Source organism: Mauremys reevesii, linkage group 26, assembly GCF_016161935.1.
Source record: "Mauremys reevesii isolate NIE-2019 linkage group 26, ASM1616193v1, whole genome shotgun sequence".
NCBI lineage: Eukaryota > Metazoa > Chordata > Testudines > Geoemydidae > Mauremys > Mauremys reevesii.
Genome location: NC_052648.1, coordinates 12,799,009 through 12,811,915, shown reverse-complemented (window position 1 = coordinate 12,811,915; position 12,907 = coordinate 12,799,009). Strand labels below are relative to the sequence as shown.

Genomic DNA, 12,907 nt, shown 5'->3' with positions numbered 1-12,907 from the left:
TCTTTTAAACCCTGTTTTAGTCCTGGCCTTCACAACCTCCTCAGGCAGGGAGTTCCACAGGTTGACTGTGCGCTGCGTGAAGAACTTCCTTTTATTTGTTTTAAACCTGCTGCCCATTAATTTCATTTGGTTCTTATATTATAGGAACAAATAAATAACTTTTCCTTATCTACTTTCTCCACATCACTCATGATTTTATAGACCTCTATCATATCCCCCCTTAGTCTCCCCTTTTCCAAGTTGAAGAGTCCTAGCCTCTTTAATCTTTCCTCATATGGGACCCTCTCCAAACCCCTAATCATTTTAGTTGCCCTTTTCTGAACCTTTTATAGTGCTAGAATATCTTTTTTGAGATGAGGAGACCACATCTGTACACAGTATTCGAGATGTGGACGTATCATGGATTTATATAAGGGCAATAATATATTCTCCATCTTATTCTCTATCCCCTTTTTAATGATTCCTAACATCCTGTTTGCTTTTTTGACCGCCTCTGCACACTGCGTGGACATCTTCAGAGAACTATCCACGTTAACTCCAAGATCTTTTTCCTGACTCGTTGTAGCTAAATTAGCCCCCATCATATTGTATATATAGTTGGGGTTATTTTTTCCAATGTGCATTACTTTACATTTATCCACATTAAATTTCATTTGCCGTTTTGTTGCCTAATCACTTAGTTTTGTGAGATCTTTTTGAAGTTCTTCACAATCTGCTTTGGTCTTAACTATCTTGAGCAGTTTAGTATCATCTGCAAACTTTGCCACCTCAGTGTTTACCCCTTTCTCCAGATCATTTATGAATAAATTGAATAGGATTGGTCCTAGGACTGACCCTTGGGGAACACCACTAGTTACCCCTCTCCATTCTGAGAATTTACCATTAATTCCTACCCTTTGTTCTCTGTCTTTTAACCAGTTCTCAATCTATGAAAGGAAGTTCCCTTTTATCCCATGACAGCTTAATTTACGTAAGAGCCTTTGGTGAGGGACCTTGTCAAAGGCTTTCTGGAAATCTAAGTACACTATGTCCACCGGATCCCCCTTGTCCACATGTTTGTTGACCCCTTCAGAGAACTCTAATAGATTAGTAAGACACGATTTCCCTTTACAGAAACCATGTTGACTTTTGCCCAACAATTTATGTTCTTCTATGTGTCTGACAATTTTATTCTTAACTATTGTTTCAACTAATTTGCCCGGTACCGACGTTAGACTTACCGGTCTGTAATTGCCGGGATCACCCCTAGAGCCCTTTTTAAATATTGGCGTTACATTAGCTAACTTCCAGTCATTGGGTACCGAAGCCGATTTAAAGGACAGGTTACAAACCTTAGTTAATAGTTCTGCAACTTCACATTTGAGTTCTTTCAGAACTCTTGGGTGAATGCCATCTGGTCCCGGTGACTTGTTAATGTTGAGTTTATCAATTAATTCCAAAGCCTCCTCTAGTGACACTTCAATCTGTGATAGTTCCTCAGATTTGTTACCTACAAAAGCCGGCTCAGGTTTGGGAATCTCCCTAACATCCTCAGCCATGAAGACTGAAGCAAAGATTCCATTTAGTTTCTCCGCAATGACTTTATCATCTTTAAGCGCTCCTTTTGTATTTCGATCGTCAAGGGGCCCCACTGGTTGTTTAGCAGGCTGCCTGCTTCTGATGTACTTAAAAAACATTTTGTTATTACCTTTGGAGTTTGTGGCTAGCCGTTCTTCAAACTCCTCTTTGGCTTTTCTCATTACATTTTTACACTTAATTTGGCAGTGTTTGTGCCCCTTTCTATTTACCTCACTAGGATTTGACTTCCACTTCTTAAAAGATGCCTTTTTATCTCTCACTGCTTCTTTTACATGGTCGTTAAACCACAGTGGCTCTTTTTTAGTTCTTTTACTGTGTTTTTTAATTTGGGGTATACATTGAAGTTGGGCCTCTATTGTGGTGTCTTTAAAAAGTGTCCATGCAGCTTGCAGGGATTTCACTTTAGTCACTGTACCTTTTAACTTCTGTTTAACTAACCCCCTCATTTTTGCATAGTTCCCCTTTTTGAAATTAAATGCCACAGTGTTGGGCAGTTGTGTTCTTCCCACCACAGGGATGTTAAATGTTATTATATTATGGTCACTATTTCCAAGTGGTCCTGCTATAGTTACCTCTTGGACCAGCTCCTGTGCTCCACTCAGGACTAAATCGAGAATTGCCTCTCCCCTTGTGGGTTCCCGTACCAGCCGCTCCATGAAGCAGTCATTTAAAGTATCGAGAAATTTTGTCTCTGCATTTCGTCCTGAGGTGACATGTACCCAGTCAATATGGGGATAACTGAAATCCCCCACTATTGAGTTCTTTATTTTGATAGCCTCTCTAATCTCCCTTAGCATTTCATCGTCACTATCACTGTCCTGGTCAGGTGGTCGATAATAGATCCCTAATGTTATATTCTTATTACAGCATGAAATTTCTATCCATAGAGATTCTATGGAACATGTGGATTTGCTTAAGATTTTTACTTCATTTGATTCTACATTTTCTTTCACATATAGTGCCACTCCTCCCCCTGCACGGCCTGTTCTGTCCTTCCGATATATTTTGTACCCCGGAATGATTGTGTCCCATTGATTGCTCACAGTCCACCAGGTTTCTGTGATGCCTATTATATCTATATCCTCCTTTATCACAAGGCACTCTAGTTCACCCAGCTTATTATTTAGACTTCTGGCATTTGTGTACAAGCACTTTAAAAACTTGTCCCTGTTTATTTGTCTGCCCTTTTCTGATGTGCCAGATTCTTTTTTATGTGACTGTTTATCATCTGATCTGGCCCTTACATTATCCTCTTCCGTCCTCTGCTCCTGACTATAACCTGGAGATTCTCTATCATCAGACTCTCTTCTAAGAGAAGTCTGTGTCTGATCCACACGCTCCTCTGCAGCAGTCGGCTTTCCCCCATCTCCTAGTTTAAAAACTGCTCTACAACCTTTTTAATGTTTAGTGCCAGCAGTCTGGTTCCACTTTGGTTTAGGTGGAGCCCATCTCTCCTGTATAGGCTCCTCCCATCCCAAAAGTTTCCCCAGTTCCTAATGAACGCGAACCCCTCCTCTCTACACCATCGTCTCATCCACGCATTGAGACTCTGAAGCTCTGCCTGCCTACCTGGCCCTGCGCGTGGAACTGGGGGCATTTCTGAAAATGCCACCATAGAGGTCCTGGATTTCAGTCTCTTCCCTAGCAGCCTAAATTTGGCCTCCAGGACATCTCTCCTACCCTTCCCTATGTCATTGGTACCTACATGTACCACGACCTCCAGCTCCTCCCCAGCACTACACATAAATCTATCTAGATGTCTCAAGAGATCCGCAACCTTCGCACCAGGCAGGCAAGTCACCATACGGTTCTCCCGGTCATCACAGACCCAGCTATCTACGTTTCTAATGATCGAATCTCCCATTACTAACACCTGCCTTTTCCTAGCAACTGGAGTTCCCTCCCCCGGAGAGGCAACCTCAGTGCGAGAGGCAACCCCAGCCCCATCTGGAAGGAGGGTCCCAACTATGGGAAGGTTTCCCTCCGCTCTCATTGACTGCTCTGCTTCCCTGGGCCTTTCATCCTCCTCAACAGCGCAGGGGCTGTCTGACCGGAGGTGGGACAATTCTACAGTGTCCCAGAAAGCCTCATCAACATACCTCTCTGCCTCTCTTAGCTCCTCCAGTTCCGCCACCCTGGCCTCCAAAGTCCGTACATGGTCTCTGAGGGCCAGGAGCTCCTTGCACCGACTGCACACCTACGCCACCCGCCCACAGGGCAGGTAATCATACATGCTGCATTGGGTGCAATAAACTGGGTAGCCCCCACTCTCCTGCTGGGCTTCTGCATTGTCTCCTGCAGCTTCCCAGTGACTGAAAGGGTTTTGCTGAAATCAAGACGTTTTGAATATAGTTTAGTTTACAGGTTTTAAAGAACAGCAAGTGAACCTTGCCCCCTTCCCACTCCCCTTCCAAACTCCTTTGGGAAACTCCCTGTTCGCAGCCCCTGTCCCTGATCCCATTGTGGCGATGGGGAAACTGAGGCACACAACTTTCCCAAAGTCACACGGTGAGTCAGCAGCTGCGCTCCTTGCTCCTGCCATGCCAGCCGCCCGCAGCAGGAGGCAAGGCGTGGGCTGGGGGAAGCTACCAGCTGCTGGACTCAGCCTCTCCCGGCAGGCGTCATTTCACAAGGGGGCCAGGCTCAGCTCAGCCTTCAGCCTGGATTCCTCACATTCCCCAGCCGTGAGCCAGATGACGACTTTCAGCATCAACCTCCCTGCAAAGCGATTGGCAGCCCAGCGTCCTGGGCCGCTCGTTCTGGGGACTGTGCCAGGCTGACGAATTCCAGACGGGGCGGCCGGGGAATCGCAGCTGCGCTAACGAGGTGCTGCATCCTCACCACGAGACGTTCGGGCACCTGATCCCTCAGCCTGGTTCTATCCTGTGAGCCTGGACTGCCCCTGGAGCCGGGGGCTCCTCAGCGAATGGGGATCCCTCGCTGGGTCATTAACAACCAGGTCTTTGCTCCCTGAGCAGCACGTTCTCAGACGCGGGGGACCCCGGTCGCAGGCCCCGAAGTTCAGCTGCACAAACATTGAGGGAAGGGCAGGAGACTCCAGGAATCAAGGCGCCGGTCCCTGCCTGTGGGACCGAGACGGGCTGCTGGGGGCCCAGGGAGGGGCCAGCGCAATGTGTGGCGTTTCCTCCATCAGGGCCGCTCGCCTGACCTTGGGGTCTAGCTCCCAGCTAGGTTTGGCTTTGAAAATCCCTCTAAACCCCTGTTGTTCGTCGTATCGCCGTGCATAGCGGCAGCACCCAGAGGTGCCAGGGGCCGGGCTGTGCTGGGTGCACGCGCGCCTAGCATGCCCCAAAGAGCTCGCTGGCCAAACAGCACCGGCTGCTTGGCTGGAGGAGCTGTGAACATTTTCAAATGACGCTCATCAGTTCTCACCCCCCACGTGCCCAGGGACGTCACCGGTGCCGATCGGCTGCAGTTTAGAGCTGGGCACAGGGAATTAAGAGTCTTGCTTAATGAACAGGCCGAATCCGTGCCAGAGTAGAGAATGGAACCCAGGCATCCTGGCCCACTCTGCTCTAACCATTAACTCCACTGCCCCTCCGTCCTGGAGCTGGGGGTCACAGGTCACCCGCTGTTTGCACAGGTAGCGTCTCAGCAGCCTGGATTTCCAACCCCTCCTGCCCAGGGGAGTTCGCCCTGCGAGAGACACAGGCCTGTTTCTGATCCGGACGCCAGTGGACTTACCCTGAGTATGTCAGATCAGAACTAGGCCCGGGAAGTTGGGGTCTGAGACATCAGGGCAGGGCCGTTACTTCACAGGCAGACACGTGGTGTTGTGGTCAAATTCCTGCTGCATTTGCAGCTGCAGCTGTGGGAAATTTGTTGAACAAATTTTTTTCTGGGGAAAAATGCAGCTTCGGTGACTCTGAAATGTTTCACGGCTTCATGCCGAACCTGCCAAATCGTTTAGGTTGGAGGCACCAACACCCCAACCTGCCCCCATCTGAACAAATGTTTCGATTTTTTTATTCAAAAACTTTTCATTTGAAAAGTCCCTTTAATTGTTTTTAAACGCTCGACTTGTAAACAAAATGTTTCCCTTGAGCCAAAAGGGGTTTAAAATGTTTTGCTTTGTTAAAAAATGTTGTTTTTGTTTTGACCTCAAACAACTTTTGCCCATTTTTTTCAAAAAATCCATTTTGTCCGGCCCTCAGCTGCAGCCCACCCGCCTGCCCGCAATCTGCTCCCTTCTGGCTCCAGCAGTGTGGATCAGCTGTTCCTCCCCGTGACTTCCGTGGGGCACACGCGGCACCTGGCTGGATTCAGCCCACTGCCTTTACGGGAAGGATTTATTACAACAGCGCCAGGATTTATTTATCCCTCCCGATGGGGAAGGGGGGCGGCATAAATGGAAGCAGATGCCGCTCGATTTAAGGCAGATGCGGCTGAATATGGTCAAAAGCCGGCTCCACTCCCGCCTCCACGGGGCCTGGTGTGTTGCAATCGCTGAGCCACGGAGGATCACCAAGTGCAGGATGAGCTCAGGCTCCGGGTTGACACAGGGGCCCCTCAAAACGGGCAGGACAGTTGGCACCGTGGGAGCGTTTTCTGCCCCCTTTGCCCCGGTGTAAATGAACCAGCTCTGGCTCCGCTGTGAGCGATGCATCAGCAGAGCAGTGTGAGCCCCTGTCAGGAAGACGTGGTCGCGCTGCATCTCCAGCGGGAGTCAGCTGCCTTGTGCCCACGTGGAATTCCCCCTGCGGGGCACTTGGATGCAGCAGCCTCCTTCCTTCTTCACTGGGCTGCCGTGCAGCGTGGCCGTGCTGTGCTCCAGCCCAGAGGTGGCTGCATGGCCGGGCTGCGCCGACCGAATCCGGCAGGTGCAGACTGGTGTTGGAGGTGTGCACCGAGCAGGGTAAAAGCCAGTGATGGTAGGAAAACCTGGTCAATGTGGCCTCTAAACACCAGCAAGGAGCTGGAAAAGCTGAACCAGCGGCACGGCCCAGAAACCGGGTCCCTGCGCCAGGGATCCTGCACTTCGCAGAGAAGCTGCTTCCAAAAGATGCAGAACCAATAAGTGACTCCTGTGCACAGCTGCTCTGACGGCCTCCCCAGGCGCCGCTCTGCTCTCCAGCCCCAGGTGACACCTCTGGGTGCAGCAGGGGAGTCCTGGTTTACCACAGACCGTGGGCCTCCAGGAGGAGCCGGCTAGTCCCACCCCTGCGAACCACTGGCGAACAGCGCGCCTGGGGCAAGCCCCATCTGCAGGAGGGGGGCTGGGCTGGGCTGGCGCTGGCAGAATGGCACCGGGGGGCTGGGCAGGGGGGGCTGGCTCAGCGGCAGCTCCTCCTCCCCCACATCCGCTCCCACCCCAAACTGGTGCCTAACCAGGGCACCACAATGGCTCCCTGAACCCACTCCCCTGGGGGCCCGTGGAGCCAGGTGTTCTGCACACGGCCCTTTGAAAGGGCTCTGCAAAGCCAGGCTGCCATTGCGCCTTCGCTCGGTGCAGAGAGGAGCCGCCCACACTGCGCTCTCTCCCCTCGCGACTTTCCTCCCTCCTCCGCTGGCTCTCTCGAGCTGCAGTGATACGGGCGTTCAGACAGGAGGCGTCTCTTGGCTCCTTGGTGATGAAATGACAGCCCGGGCCTGGGGCAGCGAGAATGTGATGCTCAGACTCATTGGCATAGGACGGTCAGAAAGATTCATGTATCCGGCGGCGCGGCCCCCAGAACAGAGCTCTCCCCAGGAAAGCTGCTTCCAATGCCAACCCAGCCTGCCACTACCAGATCATTGGCTTTGAGAGACACGGAGCGGGAGGATGTCGGGGCTGCTGGGCGCCGGAGGACCTGATGAGCCCTGGATTGCCCTGTAAAGGGACCCTGGGGTCTTACTGCCAGGCCGAGTTTGGTTCTGTTCAAGGACAGATTTACCAGACTGGGGTCGAAACTGAAACCTCACAACTGCAGATTAAAAATCCACTTAATGGAACTGAGTGAAGAGGGAGGGTTTGCCCCGATGTAACCCAGGCCTTGTCTGCATGGGGAAATTGACCAGAATCGCTCCCTGGAACGAGACGCTGATCCAGAGGGGGTTACGCTAAAGCAGAAAAAGGCACTTGGGCTGCAGAATGAGTGTGTCCACATGGGGGGCTAGTCTGGATTTGCGCTAGCGGTTCCAATTCGAACCCCACCCTAAAGCGGAGTAATTTCCCCAGGTTCCTGAATCGGATTTTAAAATGGGGACAAATTCGGGGAGCCGGCAAAGATTTCTGCTCAGTTAGTTTCTCTCCATCCTCTTGTCCAGCCCTTTAGCCTGGCTTGAGCTCCAGGCATGCTCTTGGGCAAGTCACTGCCCTGCTCCCTGCCTCAGTTTCCCCATCTGTCCTGATCCTTGACTTCCTGGGTCACGGGACTTTGCCAATGGATGTTCATAAAGCATTTTAAAGGCCTTGTGAAAGCGCAGGCAGCGCTGTCCAGCACGTTAACTGGGCAGACCCGCCGGGGCCGGTCCTGGACCAAGCCAGGAGAGTCGGTGTCGGCCCCCCGGTGCTGCAGCAGGGCGCCCCGAGCCCCCCAGCTGGCACCGGGTTATTGCAGTTGATCCCAGCAGGCCAGAGGAGTGAAGCAGCTGCCCTCCTCCAGCCCCTGAGGGAAGCCGGGCCCCAGGCCACGGGGCTTGGGAACCAGAGCGGGGTAGGACCCTCCCCTGCTGGGCCTGCTTAGTGCAATCGCAGGGAGCTGGCCTTGGCCCGAGCAGCACCCAGCACCGCTGCTCTGGGCTGGGGCTAGTGCCAGATCCCCCCACCCCATGGACAGGTCCCCCCCAGAGCCCCCGGGCCTGCGTTGTGTAAGTCGCGCCCCAGCCCCCGGCTCGAGGAGCAGCGCGTGTGCGGGAGGGGCCCCGCCCCTGCAGGCGGAAGGTCTCTGCCCAGACAGGCAGGCGGCCAAGGGTGACGCTGGCCAGGTCCTTGAGCCAAACCCCAGGGCTAGACTGGACCCATGTGGGGGGGCAGGGGAGAGGCTGCGGCCACACCCTCCTCTCCCGCCCAGGGCCCTACGCGGGGCGCCGCTGTCCCCCGTACCCGCAGGCTCCTGGGTCCATGCCAAGGGCTGCAGCCTGCTGGAGACTCCTCACCGTGGTGTCTGGGTGCTAGACAGCCCCCCAGGCATTCGAATCCTGCGGAGAAGATACAGCCTGATCTCGGCTCCAGTCGGGCTCCGAGCTTTGCCAGGCTTCAGGTGCCAATGGCTGAGCTGTGCATGGCCCCTGCTCGGCCCAAGCCCGTCCGTCCGAGGCTGGGTCGCAGCGCTCAGGGAACTCGGGCCTGACGCCATGTGCAGGGGGCAGTTCGGTGTGGCCATGGCGGACGATTCATCGACCGGTTCCTGGCAGGTGAGCTGACCTGCTCCAAACAGCCCCTAAAATCCTGCCCCCGCTAGATCCCCTGGAGGGCTGGACGTCCCACGCTGACCCCCGCCATCCCGGGCACCCTCAGCCTGCCTGTGACCCGGCTTCAGGCTACTCCCTGTCGCCCCTTTCTGGGACACGGGCTCCAAGGAGGAAATGGAAAGAAACGGCTGGTGAGCGTCCCGGGACGGGCGCAGGAGCTCGGCCGGAATCCAGGCGTCCATCACAGCGAGCGGCTGGGATTATTTAGGGCTGTTTGACAGCAGATGAGCTGAAAACAAGTCTCTTTAAACAACGCACCAGGGGGGATTAGTGCAATCGTGTAAACAGCCCCAAATGACTTTCCTTCGGGGAACGCGCTGCGTGTGCAGGAGGGGGGCTGCTAACGCAAACCAGCTGCCCGGCGTCTCCCGGAGAATCGAGCCTGCGGGGCCGGGTCGGAGCCCCAGCCCCACGGCCCAGCAGCGCAGGGCCCCTCTCTGGAGCCCCTCCTCCGGGAGGCTGCCCAAGGGGGCCAGTGGTTCCCATGCTGCTGAGACAAAGGGACGAGACTGAGACACCCTCCCCCACACTCACCCCGCATGGGCCCCCAGCGGCTCCGAACTCGCGCCTTCCGGCTGTAGCTCCCGACTGCTCCGGCTGGCTCGCCGACAGGCCGGGGCCTTCAGGAGGGGACAGTGATGGTGAAGGCTGGTGCTTCCTTTGTGGAATCCTGTTTGTTTACAAGGGGATGTACAAAGTCCCGTTTCCCTGCACACTGCAGGAATCAAACAGCAGGAGACCATTTCTTTGGTCACAGTTCCAAGCCCCTCTCAGCCAGTACTCTGCCCAAAAACTCCCTCTTGGCTTTTTGCTCCTTCCTGTGTTTCTGCTGCTTCTCTCAACTTAATCAGTCTCCCACTCTTGTGTTTTGTTATCTGATCCCTGGGAAGCCCCTGGTGCACCTCCTACTCCAGCCTTCCTCGTGCCTGTGCTTTGGGTTGTCGCTCTGATTGTTTCATAAAGGAGCTTGTTTCTTACCTTTCTCCTGAATGAAGGCAGCTGTTATGCCTGCCAGTTTCAAGGAGTTTGCACCCAACTACCTGCATAAAAGGCCTTTTCAATGGCAGCCCAGCACCATCTCCACTGCACAGCGAGGAAGTGGCTGGAGCGAGGCCACACAAGTGAGCCCGGCCCCAGGCTGTGTGTGTGCAGCTGTTATTGCACAGAGGATGGAGCCCCGTGGTGCCAGGCGCTGCACAGGCAGAGTAATCGCTAGAGCTGGCCCTGGCTTTGAAACAGACCCAACCGGCCTGGGGCAGGGGAAGGGGTGTGACAGGCGAGCAGAGCAATGGTTGCAAATGTCATGTTAGTGCTGGGATTTTGGGGGTGGGGGTCACTAGATGGGGAGGAAAGGAGGGATCAGGGCCATGGTGGGGCTGGGGGGAGGGAGGGAAGGCAGGGCAGGGAGTCGGCGCCAGCAGCTAGTGAGCACAGGGACAGGAGGCCAGTTGAAGCCGCTGGATGGATGGGGCATCACCTGTGTCCAAAGGTCCCTGCTGCAGAATCTACCTCTAGGGCTGCTCTGGGAGGCAGCCCTCTGGGTTTGCTTTCTTCCCCAGCTCCTCCAGCTCGGGGCTCGTGGGGGGCTCATGGGGGGCTCCTTGTAGCTGGAGAAGGTGGCACTCGCCGGGCAGACGCTGCTGTTAGGCTCCAGCCCAAGGCTGCTGGCACTCACCCACGGCAGCGAGCACGGCTCGGAGCACTGATCCGCAGGCTGTCTGGAGTGACCCCAAACTGGAGCCATCCCCTGCGCGTCCAGCCTCCTCCCCACCTTCCCCAGCACAACAGCCTTGCCCCTCCCGCACCCTCAGGGCAGCGACTCACCCCCTGCGCTAGGGCATCGGGGTACCAGTGGGCACAGAGACGGGCCTGCGGCTACGGTTGCATAGCGAGCGTGTGCCAATGTGTGGAAGAGAACCCAGGAGTCCTGACTGACCCCTAAACCCAACCTCTCCGTGTTGACACTGGGCCCCCGAGCACGGAGCTCTGTAATGCACTGGCTGAGTGAGGTGGAGACCCAGCTAGTGGTTGGTCCCGCTAGGGGATAAGAGCCTACTACTGCTGCCAGCGAAGGAGCTGTTCCGTGAGCTCAAGTGGCAGAGGCGTGTGCTTTTGGTGCCAAAGATCCTGCTGCCGGCGCTTGACCGGGGGGGTTGTGACACTGCTCCCCGATGTGGGGTATCACCCTAACGGTGTCCCGGGGACTGAGCCCCAGCCCTTGGCATCTAATGGCCCAAGCTGGCGCTCTGGGAGCCATGTGGGGAGGGCACCATGGCAGTGGGGCTGGGAGCTGCTGGCCGGGTGAGCCAGACGTGGCACTGACTTGTCCTCTTTCTCCCCAAAGGGCTGGCGGAGCAACCTGGGCACCTCCTGCTGCTTCTCTGGCGAACGCGTGAGGCTGGCGTGGGGCAGTGCCCAGCCCCAGGAGAAGGCCCCCCCCAGGCTGCGGCGCCGTGGAGCCCGGCTGTAGGGAAGCCTGAAGCTGGGCTGCAGAGGTGCCGTGTGTGTTGGGGGAGCCGCCCTGCCCGTGGCCAGGGATGGAGGCCAATGGCAGCCTGGCCAGCGATCTGGGCTCGTGCTTCCGCAGCACCAACTTCAGCACCACCCTCAGCGCCACCCTCAGCGCCAACCTCAGCGAGAAGCTGATTGTCTCGCGCTGGTTCTCCACCGCCTTCGGCAGCATCGGCCTTGCCTCCAATCTGTTTGCCCTCTGCGTGCTGGTCAGCTCCTCCCGGAAGATGCACAGCCGCGCCCGCTCCTCCTTCCTCATCTTCCTCTGCGGCCTGGTGGTGACGGACTTCCTGGGCCTGCTGGTCACCGGGACCATCATCATCTCCTACCACTTCACCAAGTTCAACTGGATGGTGGTCGACCCCGCCTGCTACCTCTGCAACTTCCTGGGCCTCTCCATGGTCTTCTTCGGCCAGTGCCCGCTGCTGCTCGGCGCCACCATGGCCGGGGAGCGCTTCTTCGGCATCAACCGCCCCTTCTCCCGCTCCACCAGCATGTCCAAGCGCCGAGCCTGGTTCATGGTAGGCCTAGTCTGGGCCTTCTCCTTCTCCCTGGGACTCCTGCCCATCCTGGGCCTGGGGGAATACACCCTGCAGTTCCCCAACTCCTGGTGCTTCATCACGATGCTGCATGACGCCAAGAACGTCACCTTCTGCCTGATCTTCGCCCTGCTGGGCATCCTGGCCGTTGGCCTCTCCTTCCTCTTCAACACGGTCAGCGTGGTGACACTGTGCCGGGTCTACCACGACCGCGAGTCGGTGCAGCGGCGCCGGGACAGCGAGGTGGAGATGATGGTGCAGCTCGTGGGCATTATGATCATTGCCACCGTGTGCTGGTTACCCCTGCTGGTAAGGCCCCCACCCAGCGCTGGCTTCGCGACTGGGTCACGGGTGCGTTCGCCTGCCGAGTCCCCAGCCCCTGCCACGCTGGGCCCCCCAGCTGCTGGCTTTCGAGCTGGCATTCACTGCCATGGGCCAGGACGCGACGGGATCAGCAGGGGCCTTTATGGCCTTAGTTTAGCATTCCAGTCAATCCCCACCTGCAGCCCCCGTTAGCCCAGCCCTGGGCTCCCCCCAGCTCTGCCGGTGCCCCTCAATCCCGACCTGCAGCCCCCTGCTAGCCCAGCCCTGGGCTCCCCCCCAGCTCTGCCGGTGCCCCTCAATCCCGACCCGCAGCCCCCATTAGCCCAGCTCTGGGCTCCCCCCAGCTCTGCCAGTGCCCCTCAATCCCGACCCGCAGCCCCATGCTATCCCAGCTCTGGGCTCCCCGCAGCTCTGCCAGTGCCCCTCAATCCCGACCTGCAGCCCCCGTTAGCCCAGCCCTGGGCTCCCCCAAGCTCTGCTGGTGCCCCTCAATCCCGACCCGCAGCCCCATGCTAGCCCAGCCCTGGGCTCCCCCCAGCTCT

At 56.2% G+C, this 12,907-nt stretch overlaps 1 protein-coding gene across 3 annotated transcripts in view; it reads left to right on the top strand.

Annotated features, from left to right (window-relative positions):
- The window catches only part of TBXA2R (thromboxane A2 receptor), a 68,626-nt gene that overhangs the window by 51,663 nt on the left and 4,056 nt on the right, over positions 1-12,907 (top strand). For all 3 annotated transcript variants that reach the window (XM_039515253.1, XM_039515252.1, XM_039515254.1), the window contains one exon: positions 11,336-12,350. In XM_039515253.1, coding sequence (XP_039371187.1) covers positions 11,529-12,350 — 822 coding nt within the window. In that variant the 5' untranslated portion in view covers positions 11,336-11,528. The remainder of the gene's footprint in view (positions 1-11,335; positions 12,351-12,907) is intronic.